The sequence below is a fragment of the Melospiza melodia genome, chromosome 3 (assembly GCF_035770615.1).
Source record: "Melospiza melodia melodia isolate bMelMel2 chromosome 3, bMelMel2.pri, whole genome shotgun sequence".
Classification (NCBI taxonomy): Eukaryota; Metazoa; Chordata; class Aves; order Passeriformes; family Passerellidae; genus Melospiza; species Melospiza melodia.
In genome coordinates, this window is record NC_086196.1 from 120,614,037 (window position 1) to 120,634,558 (window position 20,522).

The 20,522-nt window shown below is 39.2% G+C and overlaps 1 protein-coding gene across 3 annotated transcripts in view; it reads right to left on the bottom strand.

The window, feature by feature from the left end:
- Positions 1-20,522, bottom strand: part of KCNQ5 (potassium voltage-gated channel subfamily Q member 5) — a 279,943-nt gene that overhangs the window by 55,631 nt on the left and 203,790 nt on the right. For all 3 annotated transcript variants that reach the window (XM_063152924.1, XM_063152923.1, XM_063152922.1), the window contains exon 3: positions 14,781-14,907. In XM_063152924.1, the coding sequence (XP_063008994.1) occupies positions 14,781-14,907 (127 nt within the window). The remainder of the gene's footprint in view (positions 1-14,780; positions 14,908-20,522) is intronic.

Consider the following 20,522-nt stretch of genomic DNA (forward strand, 5'->3'; position numbering starts at 1 on the left):
ATCACCAACTCTAAGCTACCCTTAGGCTGTCCTTCTAAGGTCTAATTTTGAGCTAGAGTTATTATCCATGACCCAGAGAAAAGGCACAGCTTGTAGTGGTCATTTCTGAATAGTTCTCAGGACAGTTCATTATCCTCATCTTCAAAGTCACTTTTGAAAAAAACCCCAGCCCTATGATTCTGTGGTGCTACAGAGACACTGGGCTCCACTAAGGGCACGAGACAGCTTTGACATCAGCTCCCTCTGCTTGCCATGGCACAGGTCATGCACGCCTATGGCAGCACAGAGAGAAATTATTCTCACTTGCTGAGGAGTTTAAATAGGATTTAATTGAGATTTGCAGCAATCAATACATAGTAACACTTAACAGCTTTCTATTCAGAGTCACTAAGAGGTGGTAGTGATGGTAAGGAGGAATGACCAGCATTTTGGTTTTTCTAATATCTCTTTGGATATCAGTTCTTCTAGTCCTTATTACTATTCTCAGAACTATCTTCAATTTGCCTTCAATAATCCCTGGAGCTGGCTGGCCACAACCCAGGGGTATCATCTAATCAATGTGGAAAAGTACTTTGAAGCTTAACCAGACACTACAGCACAAAGCTAACAAAACACATATTCCAGACCACTGTATTTGAGCACATCACACTATAGAAATATGATAAAAATATATAATCAACGGGGTTTATCCTAAACTGATAAAACTTGGCAATTTAAAGCAGTTTAATATAAAGCCTGATGACTGACAGTGGACTTTGGCCACATATCAGCACCTGAAAATAACTTTCAGATTCCTAAAAGAACAGGTCTGTTTGCACAAACTTGACTATTGGAGCAGCTGCCTTTTTGCACAGCCTAGTAACATATTGGGCATGGGTGTACTTCATGCTTCTATGGGCTAGCAAAACAAAAACCAAAAACAAGAAGAAGAAAAGAAAAAGACATTCATAGAGTTTAAGGCTCTGAATACCCTAATAGAGCAGAATGCAGTGAGGGACAGAATTGGATCACTATTTCTTGAGCACTTGCTCAGAATGGTCAGAGGGCAGAAAAGGTCAAAGAGCCAGAAACTGGCTGGAAAACTGCTGTTATCTTGAAAAAAGGGATTAACTACTTCCCTCTACCAGTTCAGGAGGGCAAGGAATACAAAACATGAATAGAATATGCTGCAACAGTTATATTGAAAAGAGGCAAATGTATTGTTTTTACCAGGTGGTAGTTCCTTTGCTCTGTAAACGTTCCCTTACTATAAAATCAGTGGGATATTTCACATAATTGTGACAGAAAAATTTGGTCAGATATGGGCTGAACTTACAGTGACCTTGCATAAGTATTTATCCCAGAAACCAAGAATTTTCAATATCTTTACCTGTAATTATATCTCTGAACAGAGAGATGAACGATATTTAGAAAGATGATGTGTGTTATCATGTTTAGCAAATTATCTCATAGGAAGAAGCAGAACTATTTATCAGCAAAGTAAAAGTCAGTATTTGCGTGATTGCCAGAATATGAAAACTGGCTTTTTAGAGACTATTCTGGAGACATGCAGACTTTTGAGATCACCTGAATTCACCCTCAAATGATATTCTCAATAATTATTTTCTGCCTATAGCTCCCCCTCCAAAAAGCAATTTAATAGCACTCATTGAATTACATCACCTGAAGATCTCTAACGTAATTTGGGAGAGGCAGGAAGTTGAGTTCTGTACCTCCCACAAGAAGCTGAGCAGACTTACACCTACAGCAACAACAAACCCCCTCCAAAGCAATATGAGATTATCTGAGTTGTGCATATTCTAAAAATAATGATGCTCAGGATCTTGGGTCCTGGCAAAGTTTGCTTTCAGCTCTGTCTGAATATAGCTTTTCTTTCTGGTCAGGGATCAGATCTCTGCTCAGATGCCAGACAGGTTACGATTAATCGTCACCTACTAGTAAAAGTAATTGGCAGGATATCTTCAGGAAATTCTTGGGATGGATGATGCTGTTTGATTTTTGCAGATGTTGTTGTCACTCCAGCCAAAAGGTCTTTGTGTTTTCAAATACGTAACACCATCTGGATGGAAATCATCTTAATTGTCATTGCAGGCAAAACAAGTTGGTGATTTTGCTTCCTTCTTTAATCTTTTTGCAAGATGCAAAACAACACGGTATTTTTAGAAGTAGGAAAGTGAGCTGGTATTGCGTATCAAGATAATTCAGAGATAAACACAGATGAGTGTGAAAATTGACTTTTATTGCTGTTGAAAAACAGGAAGATAGTAATGTACTGTAGTGGCACATACAAGAGAAAGAAGTTTTTCAAAAATATGTAATATTGCCTATGCACTGAAGTGGAATTAAAAAAAATCCGGAGGTTAATACTTCTTCTCTACTGACTTTTTTTCTAACAGTGGAAAATGGCTACATTCGTCACTGCCTTTCATTTTAAGGAGTCCACTAAAACTGATCTGTGCATAGAAACTTGGATTTTTCTTATCATCAGCTAAGCAATACCCCAGTGAAGAAATCGAATAGATGAATCACCTTGGACCCTTCTTTGCCTTTATTGCTTTTATTTGCAATATATTGGAATAATCTGAGCAAGCAAACTATTTTAATGTGAAATGAAAGTAACCTCCTGGAAGTACAGACAACCTCTTTCTGGAATAATAAATGATATTTTTATATAACTGAAGTGGGTCTACTTAGAAAAACAGCTCATCAATATGTAAAGATATCTTTTCTGGCAAAGAGAGAACTGGAAACAAGTCAAAGACAATTCTTAGGAAAGCTAATCAAATACAACAAAAATTGGTACTCCAAATAATTTCTGAACCAGAAAGAAAAGGAATATTTTTAATAAAGCAATACCGGATATTTTTTAGATGTGAAAACTAAATATTATCTTTTTAAATTGTGGACTAATGAAGATGAGTAAGATTTTTTTTTGTCATTTAAAAAAACTTTATAATGAAATCCTGATTCAATGCCCAATAATGGATCAACCAGTGCTGCTCACTACTGTGTCAGTGTATTAGAAGTACATGTACTCTGTTCCTTTGTAAAAGTAGCATATTGTTAGACCATGATGGCAAATACATCCAAATAATGTCATTTTACCTTCTGCTGTGGACAGCCAAAATACTTCTCTATGGCCTGAGAACCACAGTAGCTCAGCAAGTACTGAATTTTAAACTGTAGCTGTGGGTGCCATATTTTATTTAGTCAGGAGAAGAATAACAACATTCATGGGAACATTTCACCGGCCTTTGTACTGTCTGCAATTATTGTTCATGGCCCTGTTGAGTACACAATCTTTCTATGGACTGAATAAGTCCTCAGCAGACATTTTCATGCTATTAACAGCTGGCTCAATAAATCTTAAAAATGTAAGGGCCTCCTGCAAGCTAAGATTAAGTTCAATTGCAAGCCTTTCATGGATTTATATGTAATTAACCTTTTCCAATAATTGATCTTTAACATAATTAATATGTACCTGCCAGAAGGAATACAGTAGAATTTACTAAATGCAAGTTTTATTTGGCTTTAAGACAGGCTGACAGAAACATTTAAAGCTGTGTCTTTGACCTAGTGTTCGCCAACCTGGTTTTTGTTCAGCTAAAGAAACAAACTGCAAGTAACACGTGCAGATTCTTCCCATAAATCTTCACTTATTCTGTGCAGAAACTGGTTTGTGCCTTGAAAGCACTGAAAAACAAGGTTTGTTAGCCACTTTACTGTGTCTGTATGTTGCTGGATGACAGTAGACCTCAGTGAAAAAGGCTATTGCAGTGGAGATAAAAACATCTGAAGGTCTCAGGAGGGAAAGGCAACAGGATGCCAGACACATGCCCCTGGGGAGTAAAGATGCTCATTACATCAGGCTGTAAGCAAACCACAAAGTAATCGTCAAGAAAAAAAACAAAGTAGCTACAGCATGGCAAGACTTGTGCATGGAGAAAGGGCTGAATAATTTAGGAGTGGTTAGTCAGAAGGCAAATATGAGATAGAGGCATGCAAACTAGTGGAAGATAAGAAGGTCTGTTGGATGCCTCCTATTTACCCTTTCTTATAAAAGTGAGATCAAAAGACAATTAAAATTTGATAAAAAAAATTACAAGATTGAATTGTAATTGACTTGTAAAGTTCATTGCTATGAGGTAAAAAGGAATAACCAGGGAAAATTAAAAAAAGTTTGGATGTTTTCCCCTGAATTGCTGGAATTAGATTTTTCAGGGGATCCTAATTCTTGTGTGACTCAGGCACTGATTACTCCATGTGTGATTGCCTATTTTGGGCTATAGGTATTAACACCCTCACTAGGGGTCTCTGGCACTGGTCAGCAAGTGGAAAGACACCAGCCAGGACTCGTGAGTGCCCCAGGCCTGCAGGGAAGCACTGCTGTGTCCATGCTGGATCCTTGCAGCCACAAGGAGAGGAATGTACAGACAGGAACGTGCACTTCCATGGCCTCTTCTTCTTACTGTAAAACCTTAGGCAGGGGCAGGTAGGCAGAGGGTCTGGAAATGTTCATCTAACACATTCCCAGATTGCGGATAAAGTGAAGGTGATACAGTGGCATGGGAGTGGAAAGGCCAAAAAAATGTGGGAACAGAAAAATCCGTGGTGTGTAGGTCAAAGTGGATGGGTGGAAACTGACAAGTGAAGATGCTGAAATGAGCAGGGAGAAAAAAACACGTCTGTCGAGAGGAAAAGCCTGTTTGTTGGTGGAGAGGGAAGAGAGTATTGAAAATCTGCTCTCAAATTCACAGGGTGGTGGGGAAAGAGAAGGTATCCAGTCTCCAGCTGACTTATCTAATACAGATGTTGAAGGCAGCAACATGGGTCCCTCAGTGTTGGCTGAAAGAATTCCTACATTCAATTTTCTGAGCCTCCCTTCAGAGGCAAACCCCTCTCCCTGCTGCCTAAAAGCAGAACTTGCATTTCTAACCTATACAGCTATTTTGGATGTCTGCACAATTGGACACTGCCTCTTGGGACTCCTTTGTTTCTGTAAATAGAGTTTATTCAGTTTACATACAGAGCCAGACATCTCCGGCCACTCTTTTCCCCCACCTGCACTTTGTGTGTGGGCAGCCTGAGAGGGAGTACTGTGCCAGCAAGAAGGTTTATGTAATTTGGAGAACACTAGTGTGGGGCATCTTACACAGCCACACTTGAGATTTCCTGGCGCAGGGGATATGAAGAAAGAAATAGAGGCTCTGTTCAGTGGTTGTCAGAAAGGAAAACCCCATAATCTGGTATCACTCTCCAAAACCCGACAGGGACAATCACAAAATGAGATCTTAAATACATAGATTATGTAATACTGTGTGACAACCTCTCCACTCTGCCTTGTGACATTTTCATCTGAAATGAAACACTTTCCACTGTGAAGGTGCCATGAATAGAGTGGGCTGGCAAGGGGGAGCCCCAGCACTGAAGGAGCTCTGCCTTTGCTGTGGCTGCTGCCCAGGGGGTCACATACGTGCACTGGGGCACCAGCACTGCACAACACAAGGGCCAAAGTGAGTGGCTTCCTTTACACCATTTAGGAGCTTCCATAGGCTGATCTGGGTCTCATCTGATGGTCACCTTCCTTGGATCTGTTATTGACAGCAATATCAAATATCACCAAAGGACAGAGCTCAATATTGAGAGCTATCAACACAGGCTTGAAGATAAAAATGGTGATTTTTCTTTAATGGGAAACAACAGGTTATGGTCACCTGGTGCTTAAGTGCTAGGGATGGGAGGAAATTAAAATGTGCAGAACACGCCCAAATCGCCATCTAGAAATGTGCAAGTAGTTCTACCCAGCCCCATTAAACTTGAGATATAAATACTGCAACTCTGTTACACAGTGTAACAATATTGCTACATTGTCAAATCCTTCCTAACTGCTGTATTTACCATAGCAGGGGTAGAAAGGAGAAACCAAAATCTGTATTTTCTCTCTTATACACAAGTCTCTTCCTAATGTAGCAGTTGGAATGTAACTATTTGAGGCACGATCATAAAACCAGAGATTTCCTGCAACTCCCACTGGACTACTGTGCCCATCAGTCATTCCAGCAGTGCTGGTGGCAACACTCAGTTCCCTGAAGGGACGTCAAAGAATGGAAACATCTGCGGAAGCTGCATTTCTTCAAGCTTTGTGATCTCTAATAAGTCAGTGGCAAGGCTGGATGAAGACATCTGGCAATCAATTTGATTATATTGAGTGTAACAGTGGGCAAAGCTTATGCTTTAAACTGTCAGCATTGACAGTTAACAAATTAAAGCTGAGTAGATGCCAGGGGACTGCATGTGAAGAAACAAACACAACTCCTAAAGCAACTGAAAAGTCTGTGTTTCTAAACAACAATACAGTCAAGCAAAATGAAACTACTGTTAGTAGCCAACTGCACCAACAATCCTTTTCCTGGAGACCTCACTCACACAGGGGTGACCTGAAGAAAAATAAACTAGTCTTCAGCAAAGACAGCAATAAAATCACAACATTCAGCAGCTATAAGAGAGATAATTGTGAACTAAAAGAAGAAAAGAAATGGAAATACGAAATAGCAGCACGTTGCCTGCTCACATGCTGCAGGGTGAATGAAAAAAGAGCTGTTATCTGTGCAAAAGTATTGGTGAAACTTAATACAGGTACTCAAGAATGAGGTAGTTTCCCACAATACAATACCTAGAGGTGACTAGAGACTGAACATTAGGAGCTATTTATTTACAGAGTGGATTGTCAAACATGGCAAGAGGTCAGAAGTGGTCAATGCCCCTTGAATGTCATAATTTTAGAAGCTTTTGGACAATGTCCTTAATAACATCCTTAAGACTTTTGGTCAGCCTTGCAATGGTCAGGTAATTGCACTCGATGATCACTGTAGCTCTCTTCCAAATGAAATATTCTTTCCTTTTCCTTTTCCTTTTCCTTTTCCTTTTCCTTTTCTTTTCCTTTTCCTTTTCCTTTTCCTTTTCCTTTTCCTTTTCCTTTTCCTTTTCCTTTCCCTTTTCCTTTCCCTTTCCCTTTTCCTTTTCTCTTTATAATTTCTCAACGTTTCCCATAGTTGCATTCAAATAACTCTGGAAAGATTCCTGCAGTAAATGCCAATGCAATTACTCCACTTAGACCTCTTCTACTGTTTTCATTTGGGCTGACAGGGGTGAGGCTGGGACACCATGAGAGAAAGCAGGATTTGATTGACTAACGCTTGTGAGAGAGTTAATCATGGCTCAAACAGTCAGATTGGCAGTTTTCTAATATCTCACACCAAAATATGAGCATTCAAATTTATGGTAACATGCTGACAAAGCACCCCTGAGTAATTATGGGCATATTAGTAACAGAGGAGACACACTGAAAGTGTCTTTTGAAGCAAAGCAGTGCTGCAAGTCAGGGGTATCACAGTCCTGTGAGAGGCTACATGAGTGTCAAGAGCATTCTGTAATGAATTTAAGCAATGGGCAGCTGCAAAAGCACAAATAGTGAACACCTAGTCTAATAGGATTGTTTTGGACCAATATAAAAATATTCCTCAAGTTATTAAGATTTCTGCCTGGAAAGCATAATTCACTGTTGCAAAGATAGAACTTGTACAAAGAATCAGTTCTTCTCAGAGAGAAGAAACAGGCAAGAGTTGATGATGATCTGAAATGGGAGTTACAAAGAATGGCACACACCAGAGCAGCTGATCTTCAGCACAGCATCTGGAAAGAAGCCAAGAAAGCTGAGAATTTTATTGCATATCAGTTATGTTCTGACATGTTATTCATGTCATTAAAAATGTAATTTTTTTAGATGCTAAGAGTGATAAAATTTTAAAGATAAACCATTTTGCTACTTTTGAGACTCCATACACTCAAGCAGGTGGATAAGTGGATTTGGCACAATCCTATCTACCTCTAACTTCCACATCAGTGTTTATACTCATAACTACTTAATTTTGAAATGGCAAACTTACACATACTTATGGTATCTGAGAAACTATCTTGTCCATGGATATGATGGGAATTCAGCACAGTAAGTCAGGAAATGAACATCAAATCAAATAAAAGCAGATTATGAACATAAAGGTATTTGTCTAAGCAACTTCATATTCTGGGTATCTCTAGTAGCAACAAGTTCAAAGCCAGTACCTAAAAAATGTGAGCAAAACTGAACATACAAAGACTTAAACCAGAAAATGCTAATTGCTGCTTGGTCTGTCAGTTGCTTCCCTCCTTATCATAAATTTCCAAGTCACAGCTCATAAACACCACTGGAATTGCTATGATACATTTTAATATTACATATTATTTTATAATAGATAGCATTTAATATCATAATATTATTACCATCATCATCATCCTTATCCTCATCATCACCCTTGTCCTTATCATTATCCTTATGATTATACTACAATGTATTTTGTGAGATTCAAATATGAGAGACAAATAATAATTTGAAAGACTGCTTAAATCATATACACAATCTGGGTGAGTATGGGAAGGAGTCTCATTATTTCTAAATAATTTGACTGTGGTATTTCCCTTTAGGACACTTTCCTAACAAAAGGAACTGAATTAGCAATTTCTAAACATTTCAGGGCAGGCACTGAATTATATTAATCTTGTTCAAAATGGATAATGATATCATGCTTAAGAAAATATCTTTTATAGCCTTCTAATGCAGGAATTTTATTATTAAAAAGAAATTATTTTTAATATTAAAAATAAATTATTTTTATTATTAGAAATAAATGATTTTTAATAAAGTCCTTGCCTTTTAACAGCTTTTCTATCACAACCCTGTCTCTTTAGTCTTCTCGTCCCAGGCTGCCCAGTTCATGGTAGGGGCTCATCTACTCTATGTCACAAACCCAATAGTGACACTAGTGTAAGATCACAAAACCACAGCATGAACAAACCCAGGCTGCTGAATTCTCTAGCTCATACCAGAAAGAAACTTCAGTGTGAACTGCACTGCACCAAACTAGGTTTCCTTTGAATAGCTACCATAAAACTTCTGGAAAGAGGAGATCAGAGCCTGATGTCTTTAATCCCAGCAAATGTTACCTTACTCAGCAGCAAGGGTAGTAGTCAGCAAAATTCAGTGTGAAAGGATAAGGCCCATAGATGATATTAAACAGACATTACTTTTTCTGCATGTTTCTAAAAACTGCATTGCCAGAACTGTCAAACATGAAGATATGCCACTAAAAATTAATTTTAAAAACCTACATAATTTTGGACCATTGTAGCCTAAAGTTCATCTCTGTTCAGCACTGAATTATGGCTGCTGAAATTATCTGAGGAAATTTTGATTTGAAATCTAAATACTACTACTGCTATTACTACTACTACTACTACTACTGCTGTTATTATCAGAGTATTTTCTGGAGTGGAGTGGGCAGGGTGTGTCTGAGTTCAAGTTTGGCTGGCAGAAGGTCCCCAGACATGAAATTTGCTGTAACCTTTTTTTCTGGGATTTCTAATGAGATGTGATGTGAGATATGTCTTCTTGGTCAAGATTTACTTAATTACAGACAATCTCTGGGTTATTTAGAGTTCAAATTACACTGGAAAGGGGCTGTTTATATTGTTTATCATGAGCAGCAGAGTTACCATCTGTCTGTATTTAAACGATATGATGTGTCTAAATACCAAGGTGACAGACACATAATGTGTTATTAGACAAATATATTGAAATAATTCAAATTAAATGTCCAGAAGATTTTGTAACACACTAGATATGGATTTGTTTATAAAGGTTTGAAAAAAGTGCCCCATGATGGTTCATTACCACTCTAATTAATGAAAAATAGATCCAGTAATAAGCAACAGTCACTGCTATCACTTAATGCTCTGAAACAAGGTTTGCCAGCCATGAAGTTCAAGAGCCTGATTACAGATAATGGACTTAGGCTTCCTGTTGGGAATTTGCTCATTCTGCAGCCTCAACAAAATGTGAACTTTTGACATTTCCATCATGCTGTAGCTTGACTAGAGGTAAGATAGAAGCAGCTGTGGTGAAACTGCTAATGGACTAACTGAAATACATGAAATCTTTCACTCGGCTGGACCACCAGGAAGTGTGGCTGCCCTGGAGAAATGTAGTATTACTAGAAACAGGCTCAAATTTAAAGTGAAAAAAAATCTGTCACAGGAGTTTCAACCCCCAACTTTAAATTAAATAAAGTTTAGGCATTATAGTTAGCAATGTGCCCTGGAGCCAGGAGGGCCAACCCTGTCCTGGGGGCATCAGGCCCAGCATCACCAGCTGGGCAAGGGAGGGGATTGTCCTGCTCTGCTCTGCTCTGGGGCAGCCTCACCTCCAGTGCTGGGGGCAGCTCTGGGCACCACAATGTAAGAAAGACATTAAACTATCAGAGAGTGTCCAAGGAGGGCAACAAAGATGGGGAAGGGCCTTGAGGGGAAGCTGTGTGAGGAGTGGCTGAGGGCACTGGGTCTGTTCAGCCTGGAGGAGACTGAGGGGAGACCTCACTGCAGTGACAGCTTCCTTGTGAGGGGACAAGAAAGGGCAGGCACTGATCTCTGCTCTGTGTGACAGTGACAGGATCCAAGGGAATGGCCTGAAGCTGTGTCAGGGGAGGTTTAGGCTGGATATCAGGAAAAGTTTCTTCCCCCAGAGGGTGTTTGGGCACTGGCACAGACTCCCCAGGGAAGTGATCACAGCACCAATGATGACACAGTTCAAGAAGTGTTTGGACAATGCTCTCAGACACAGGGTGTGACTCTTGGTGGTGGTGCTGTGCAGGGTCAAGAGCTGGACTTTGATGATCCCTGTGGGCCAACTCAGGATATTGTATGATTCTATGTTAAAAATCCACTTGCTCCTGTTTGGCTTTCTCACATAGGAGCCCCAAAGTCTCTTACAGAGTCAGTGGAGTGAAAGAAGTTCCTCTGAGAGCTCAGTGGACTTCACACATGCAGGTGAGGCCAGCAGGATCTTACTCTTCAACAAACAAGATTTTGTTGTTTATTATTCCTAAATATTTTTAAAGTGCCCCAAGTGGAAGCTGCCCTCACAGGCTGAGATCTCACTCAGCCTGTGACATGTGTATCAGAGGATTATGGTAAATCCTGTGATACACATAGGAGAGTGCCAGAAGTTTAATTTTGCCAGGTAACATACCACCATCTGGGAGCCAATTGCCAGAGGAAGGACAATGGACTCTTCATTTATTTCAGAGTCCCCACATGGCTTTACAGGGAGTGGATGCCATATGTCTACCCAGTTAGACTTGTCCTCTTTTATTTTCAGGATCTTCAAAGAGCTCAGGCACAGACATCAAGTTCTTCCTGGTTTGTGAGCACCCCTGATCCCCAGATTGAATTGCTTGGATCGCTGCTCTTCTGAGCAGTACAACACAGCAACACTGTTCTGCAGTGCTAAGAGCCAAGCTCCAGAGTGATATACCTGTGACATTTAAGATTTGCAGGGGTATATACATATTTAAGTACCTTATGTGCCTGTAAGGATGCGTTGCTGTGGCCTTCATGTTATGTATACAAGCTCATATACAATCAGAGAAAATGAGAGAGGTCAGGTAACATGGAACAAAATACAAAGCATGTTTTAATACTACACTGTTATTTCGATTTTTACAGAAATAAATAAGGGTACAAAACTGTCAAATAATTTGTTAGATGTAATTACTAACCTGGTAGCACACAGTGATGCTTAACGAACTAATTTGTCAGAGTAGTGACATTGTAGGCACACTAATATAAACACAGAGCTTCGGCCCTGAATAAAATTTCTCAGGTTATTAGGTTATTAATGGAAAAAATAAAGGCTGTCTAAATGTTATCTTTGGGGCAATCCTCAAATTTGTTATTTCTAAGCCCTTAGGCCACTGCCCTATGTGATTAGTGTTTAATCACCAAAAAATAATCAGGGAAAAGATCTGCTGGAGATCTATAGCAAGTTTAATTAATAGTAAACAGACTAAGTCTTCTAAAATATTATTGTTCCACTGTAACAATAAACGGAAAGAATAATTGAATGGATGTCTAAGTAAATAATCAAAAGTAATAGGCCCAAACTGGGCCTATTGGAATGGAATCTCTCTTAGGGAGGCCTTAGCACTGATTTCATTGAGTTTCCCCTGAAGCCATCTTTCCTCCAGCATGAACATGTGCAGGTCCCTCAGCCTCTCCTCACAGGGCAACTGCTCCAGCACTGATCATCCTCATGGCTGCACTGAACTCACTCCAGTTTTTTAAGGTCTTTCAGGTATGGTGTTGGTGGGGGAAAATGGAGTGCAGTATCTTGGATATGGTCTAGTGAGTGATGACTAAAGGGAGATAATCATCTATTGATTGTGCTCTGGCCACACAGCCTCCTGACCTTTGCTGCTGCCTCACACTTTGCCGTGACTGCAAAGCCAATGGGTCAGGCAAATAACTACTTTATGTAGCAAGAGGTGCAAGATGACTTGGTTTTTCCTCAAAAGATCAAATCTGGAAAGATGCTGAACATCAGAATATCAGAAACTCCCTTCTGGGGATGCTAAAGTCCAGAAATGGACTGAAGTCGATGAATAGAAGAAACATGCAGAACAGTCAATGGCAAGAAATTCAAGCTATTGGTTTAGTTTCCAGGAGTTGAAGAACAAAGTTGCCTTTCCATCCAGTGCACCAGCAGAGGAAAACATCCACAAACAATAGACTGTTGTCTACTAATTAATTCTGCTAGCAAGTGATAGAGTTCCAAGTAATAGAGTTCCCAGAATGATGCTTTTAAGGCCAGGGACTGCTTACATAAAAATAGAGTAAACAAGGAGAGCAGGTGAATTTCATAGAAAGGAGGAAATACCATACTCAAGTGAAGCAAACCCACACCTCCAGGGTGATCTGTGCCAGAAGACCTGCTTGAACTATTTCACCAACAGTAGGAGGGTAGGTATGAGTAGTTTTAAGGAAGGCATGGAAATCTATACAGTCTCCCTGTGAATCACAGAATTATTTAGATTGGGAAGGACCTTTAAGATCATGGAGTCAAACTGTAAACCCAGCACTGGCAAGTCCACCCCTGAACTATGTCCCTAAGCACCACATCTATGTTTTATAAATATGCAGAATTTTGTACAACAAAGAACTCCTGCATTCAGTTTTGCTGAGAATTAACACCTCAGAGTGAAGCTAATAAAACTTGCCAGTTGAGTGGAGACAGGAAAGGGAGGAGACACAAAAGCAGAATCAAACAAACTGCTGGTGTTTCTATACAATGGCATTTGGAAGAGTAGCAAGACAAACACTCTGAGAAGTCAAATGGTTCTAGTAACTACAAAATCTTCAAAGGTGTTTTTAGTAAGCTCTAAATTGCTGTAGTAAGTTAATTTTACTAAATTAACAGTGGTGCTTTCTTATGATTGTGCCCTGACAAAACGTGACTACTGCAAAATTTCTAGTGCACCATAAAATCTTGGAATAATGGTAAGTCTGGTTAAGGAAGGTAGCCATGTTTTGTGATTTCCACTTTCTGCTAGGCATGGAAATCTTGGGGCAAGTGTGTGACCTGGCAAGGTATCTACCCATTTCCCCTGCTGCCCAAAAAACCCAAATCCCAATCCTGATACTTGCCCCTCTTCCATGGTTTCATAAAACAGAATAGATGGGGTGTTTCTTTCTGAGGGAGTGACAATCTGGGGTGTCTTCCTAGCTGCTCATGCAACTTTCTCCATTACAGGAGTGGCCTAGTGGGACAAATTGTGGATTTACCAGGAAACGAGGTGGAAGAAAAAAATCTAGCTTGACACGTTAGGCCTAACCAGTATACTGGTCTGCCACGCCAAGGAACACTGTAACTCCTGTTTAGACCAGGATGGCATTCATCTACTGCTTACACTGAAACCCGTGTGTTTCATGGCTGTAGGCATATGACTCCATGTACTAGCTGCTGTAGAGATGTATGGAAGGACACATTTCCTGCCCCAGTTGATCCCTAAGTTACATTGAGATATAGGCAGATGAAATTAAAGGCTGGAGAGAGGAAGGAAGTTGAGAGAGAAGTTGACATATTGATATCCTGAAGTTTCACAGATAATCTAAAAAAAAGCATTTTCTCTAAACCATTTGAAAAATAAGAAATTATCAGATGAGTTTGATCTTTGATTTCTGCCTTTATTGGGAAACTGTTTTCCTACAGATCCCTTTTCAAAATAGGGTTTTGAGTCTATTCTGTCGGAGACAAATTCTAGAGCAAAGAAGGAAAGGAATTGTGTCTTGAAATAGATGTAGAAGAAATAATTAAGAAGATACTGTATCCTATGCTAGTGTCACTGCAGAGCTGATATGTGGATTGTCATGCAGAGAAAAGCAAGACAGAAGAAAACATCTTCATGTTGTCATAAGATGTCTCTAGGGAGGTTTTCAAACTTCTTGCAGTGTCTGATCACAGAGGTTAAATAAGAAAAACATGTTATGCACACATATGTGTGTGGTATTTATGCATGTATGTAGAATATGTAGTGTGTCCATTCAAAGCATACATCTCTGATTTTCAATTAGATCAGCTCTCAACTGCTCATTTATCCAATATATAGGCTAGCTGTATGAGATTCATAGGAAAATGTCTTCTGGAGAACATAAGAAACATGGACTGGCTGGTTATTAGGGATGTCATGATTTATATCTAAAGAAACCCTGGGCAGATGAGAGTTGACACACAGCTATTCTGGACTTAGGGCTGGTTGCTGTAAACAGAGTCTGATTCCAACAGTCTTCATTCAGAAACAGAACAGGAGAGGGGAGATGTTTATCTCAAAATGAGCTGGAGCAGGGACACTCACCTATCACACAGAACGGTTTCCTCGCAAAGCGCAGTCTTCCTTGCCATCCTCGGTACCGACAGCAGCACCCCGCAGACCAGATACGAATAATAAATTCCAAACCAAAGACAACAATCATGACAAATTCCTAGAAATGGCAAATAAGAAAAATGCCTGTTACAGATAACCAACACTTAAGCTTTAGGAAACTTATCACTACTGTTTGTGTCTGATAATCCACCTTGAGCATCTGAATATCCCAAGCCAAACTTGGGATCCTGCTCCCCAGGATGGTTACACATCTACAAGCAGCACACAGTCCCCAGAACTTCACACTGAAAGTGGCTACTAAATATTTTCAAACACTGAATAATAGACAAAAATATCAGAGCAAAGTACTCAAAGACTTTGGATGTTGAGCATCAGAGCAGAGGTAATTTACACAGCTATTCCATATCCACATTCATAAAATTAGTTCTTAGTTTAAAGGCTAAAAGTTTTGGGAGACACACTCTCATTGCTACAATATACAGGTGAAGTAACTGAGATTATGAGGTTGGGAAATCAATCTGTTCCTAGCAGTAGGTTAAGGTACATGCAGGTGTAATTACATACAATGGGTATGCAATTGTTTGTAAGGCAATAAACTAATGCCCACCCTAGGCATAACCTTCCCTGGACAACGTGTGAATGAAAGCATTGAGAAATTTTGCCTTGCTTGTTTGGCCTGCTTTTCTTTCTCATTGGAGAAACAGTAATAGTGCAGCGAGGTAATAGTGCAGTAATAGAGCTTGGAGCACAATTCAGCTCCATATCCTAAGGAGATCTGCAGGTCAATAATATGCAGTGATAGTACATACACACTGTATGGAATTACAAACTTAGATACTCTTCTGGAATACCATCACAAAGTCATGTATTTTGAAATGACAAAATAAAAATCTTTCTATTCACAGAAGGAGACAAGTACTTGATGGAGTTTCTTAAACAGCCCATCAAGAAGAAAAGGATGGAAGTTGCGTTTTATTTGGCAGCCCAATGTATTTCGATGTCCAGAAGTAAGTTGTTCCTTGTCAGCCAATTAATTTGTTATTCCTGCAGGATGAGGATTAGTGTGGTACCAGTAAGGAAGCACTGCAAATGAATTAAATAGAGAAATATTTGTAAGGTAGGGTTGATCCAATATTGACTTTTCCCCAGTAAACATTTGCATGTTTTTAGACAGTGAGACCCTACAACTCTACAAGCCAACGTGTCAGCTCAGGCTTTAATTCACCTGAACAAATGGCATTATTAATGTTGTGCCATGTAATGGTTCTTTACTAGATGATGATTAGTGGCAGTCCACTGAAACATTGTGGACTTAATTGTTTTTGCTGTCATGGAGCAATTTGAAAACATAGCATTCCTTCCCAAAACATGTCAGCCTGTGTAGCTACTTTACATTGAAAGGCACTTTTAGAGCCTTCCTCACTGCCTTCATTTTTGTTTTTTGAAATCCCATATTGAATGCCTAAGTCACAAAAGTAGAATAAGATCCCTCTGCTAAAACACGGCTGAAGAACATGCCACATTTTTTATTAGAAAATAACATGGAAAAATGTGTGTGATTGTTTAAGATTTTCTTTTTATTCCACTACAAGAAACTTCAACTTAATTTTATGGACAGCGTTATTGCAAAACTTCAGAAAGGATTATGTACAAAACTGAAAAAGTTCCTCATATAGTAACAATAATTCCTAATAGTTGGCTACGCTGTGGTACATTTCCTTGTAGGAAATTCTGTGTAGGCCAAGAAAAAAATGGACAGGAAGCCAACTGGAAAAAAGGAAGAATACGCACTTTAGTTATTTAACTACCACTTTTATAGTGGTAGTTAAATCATGAATTGTCAAATCTGGTTTACACATTGTTAGATGGTGCCTCTGAATTTATGAGGGTTGATGGCAGGCATCCAGGCCATTCCTGCATCTGATTCCCCTAAAGAAGTTTCTTCTTTGGGATAGGGTAAGAGATACTGAAGGAAAGGAGGTCTGAAAAGCATGAAAATTTCTTTGCTTCCAATAAAATCCTTTTCTTGTTAAAACTTAATCACATTTCATTTGAATAAAGATTGTTGTTTGCCTGGGAAACATACGGTGTGTGCAGATGGGCGATAGGCTCTGTGAGTACAGAGAAATTGTCCCAGGCACCTTCCAGAAGCTGATCCACACACACAGGAGTGTGTCCTCCCCTGTACTCCAGCCCTGGCAGCGCCTCTGATGGGGAACTGGCAAGGACAAAAAGTACTCAATGATCCTGGAAGGACTAGTCCACAGCTTCAAGTCAGTTCAAACAGTATCGCAGAACTGCTGGTAGGAATTGGAAAGAGGCAATTTTTTGGAAAGTTTCCTTTTCTGGTTTCTTCCAGTGCTATGCAGTTTTGTATTTATCACCTGTCCTATTGTTAGCCATTACTAGGTGCTATGCTTGCTCAGTGAGACAAAGATGAGAAAATTTATTGTGTGCTGAAAGCACGTTTCTGAGAGTCTGTGTACTGCATGGTGCCTTTGTGTGTTAGAGTCAGAAATCAGATTTTTCTCTGACAGAAACACCTATACTAAAAAGAGAAACTTCATGGAGATACATCTATTTTGGTAGAGAAAAAGAGAAAGAAATATATTTTCTCAAAAATTTTTTTAGTGGGTGGAGTAAAAGATTTTTCTTGAGGAAACAAAGTGAAATTTCTCTATTTATTCCTTGAGGAAAAGTTACCATTTCTAGAGCCATTAGAAATTTATGCATGGTTATATTGTTTCAAAATTAACTAAGGTTTCTACTACTTAAACAATTTTTTCTGCTACTTAAGCAATATAACAACTGTAGTTATATTGAGCTCAAATACAATAAATACATCTCTGTGCAATAAAATAACTGCTGCTTTTAAAAATGCTATATATGATTTTCTTCCACCCATAACAAGATTCTGTAGATTTTTAAGTACACTATAAGCTTTAAAAAAAGGAAAGACATTGAATAAAATGTATATGGGGTTTCACACTTATTTTTGCACTTACTGAAATAGTGATGTTTCAAACTGATCTTTATATCCTAATGACTCCTACTTCCTCAAAGAAAAAGATGATTTTGAAGGGAATAAATATAAAATATAATGAAGTTAAAGGGAAAGGATTTTCCCAAAAAACATAATGTATTGAAACAGAGCTCTTCATAGTAGTAGTACACAAAGCAGCTTTGTTTTATTTTGGATTGGTTCAGTTCAAAACCAGAGAGAGACAAAGAATTGCTCACCACTGTTGAAAAAGTAATGTTGTAGTAGTTGGGGCACTCAGTCAAAATGTTAAGGCAAATCTCTGTCAGGGTTAATACAGGCTGGGGAATTACATTTTTTTTTCTTATGGCAGCTGCAAAGTTACTAGGTTTTTGGTCTTCCATGGACAAAAATTGGAAGGATGCATCCCAAATAAGATCAGGATTTTTATTTTTTCATATTTCATTTGGAAGGCTTATTGCCAACTTAAGGATAAATCTAGGCTTTGAAATAACTTGGGTTTTGTTCCTTAGCAATTGAAACAGACGAGTCAGAACATAATTGGAAAGGCATGTGATGGAATAAATCATTAGACTTCGTGCTTTGTAGACTGAAGAAATGATGCATTCCATGTATCTCTGTCCTATATATAATATAATGGAACATCATTAATTTTGAATTACTTATGAGAATGAGAAACAACATTTACATCAGAATGGGAAAATCTTGCAGTGTTTATAAATCTGGCCCTCTTCAAAATTAAGCAAGGCTGCATTTGAACTGATGAGCAAGTTAAGATTTACTGGGAATCTAACCCTTCCCTTCCTAGGTGGAGCAGAGGTGCATTGACCTTTGCCATTTCTTGCTTTTTCCCTGTCTTGTTATCCTTTTCCAATCACAGCTGCATTTGGCCTTCCACCAGAGTCACCACAATCTGTCACATTTTTGGCTGCCCAAGCTCACAGTTAGCACCTCCCAGTAACCACTGTGGCAGATGCATTGCTGGTTCAGGCGGTGGAAAGTTTCTCTTCCTTCTCAAAGCACAGTTCATCCAAACTGATGAGCTTTTCCTTCTGAAATGTTTCTGCACATGCAGCTCCAGTTGTCCTGGGGAACCATGCACATGCAAGAGGAGCAAGGCTGACACGCTTGGGCTGACAAGGTGCAGTTGCTTTTGGCTAACAGGGTACTCCTGAAGATTTTAACATCTGTGTGTGCCTGGGTTGTTACACCACTGGAACAATGAGGCTCACACAAATGGCATTAAAAGAAAATAAGAGGTCATCCAGAGCAAGACTTCTGTTAATAAAAGGTCCTGGAGGACTCTAATCAACAGGGTTGATGATTAAGAAAATCAAGCATACTTTGCAAAATCCAACACTTCTCCCCTCCCCACCCCCTTTTTTCCCCCTCCTATCCAATTAGGATACATGATTTGTTGAAGTTGTTTACATTAATATGCTTCTCAGGCAGTTTTTAATGTTAATGTTTTCCCTAAGCATAATATTTTAACAGCAAACAAAAAGTTTATATAATAGCTTTCTCACTCCTTAGCACAACTGCGTATTAAAACTGAAAATAATTTGCTGATGATGAATCAGGTGCCTTCATTGCAGACTGTAACACTGGGGAATTGGAGCCATTTTTGCCATAGGAAAATGACCAAAGTTAAGCACCCTCCCCTGATCTAGGATGCTTCAGGTTATTTTGCAATGTGCAAATGAGCTGAGGCTTGGATATAAGAAATCCACCCACAAGACAATGTCTCTGCTCTTATTTTAATTATATTTCTTGTATGGAAATGGTGATTTTAATTATTCTAAAGGCTAATGAAGTAGCACAACAGAGCTGCAGACTGATGTGAGGAGCTGCCTGCCTTGTGCTCATAGGAGAGCTGTGTTTACAAGTGACATTGTCAGAAGTTGGAGAGATGGACAGGAACAGACCAAATGAACCCTCTGAAATAACCTTCAGTGTTTCCCTTCTGAGGACATCTCTGCAGTGTTGCTGCCCTGCAGATCCAGTAAATCAGTGAGCCTCAGTGCACTAACACAACAGCAGAGCACGAGGAACAATGTAATCTGATACTGCTCGGGATACATCCCCTCTTCCCTAAAATCTCATAAACAGGCAAGTCCAGTGTTTCCAAATCAGGGAAGTCCAGTGTTTCCAAATCATTTTGAAAGGAGGGAGAATAAAAATGTTCTCATACTTTAATTTGTGGCTGACTGATTTAAGTATGTCACCAGCTGCTGAAATATCTTCATGGTGACACATGAATACTTGATACTATCCAAATAGCAATGCTTTATTACTCATGGTCAAAGATTGTTTTATCATTCAATTAAAGCAAGAACAGAACACCTCAGCTTATCAACAACACGTGTCTCTAAAGCCAAAAAATCCCCCTCTACAGATTCCAGGTGCTAAGCTCTAAAGCTGGGCTGTACACTTTAAAGATATGCCATTGGGTGTGGGGGGAAGCACAACACTGGTCTGTCTCAATGAAACCTGACAAAGGTCTGGGCTTTAAATAGCTATGATGCAGAAGCTGGTGTGGGACTACAGGAAATTGTGTTATACTGGCCATTTTCCAGATTAAAACAAGTAGGTAAGAACACATGCATGTTTTAAATCAGGGTAAATTTGAACACATTTGTGTTATTCCTGGTTCAGCACTAAAAAGAGGAGATCTTTGGTCTAAACAGCTAACAAGCATATCTTGGTGTGCA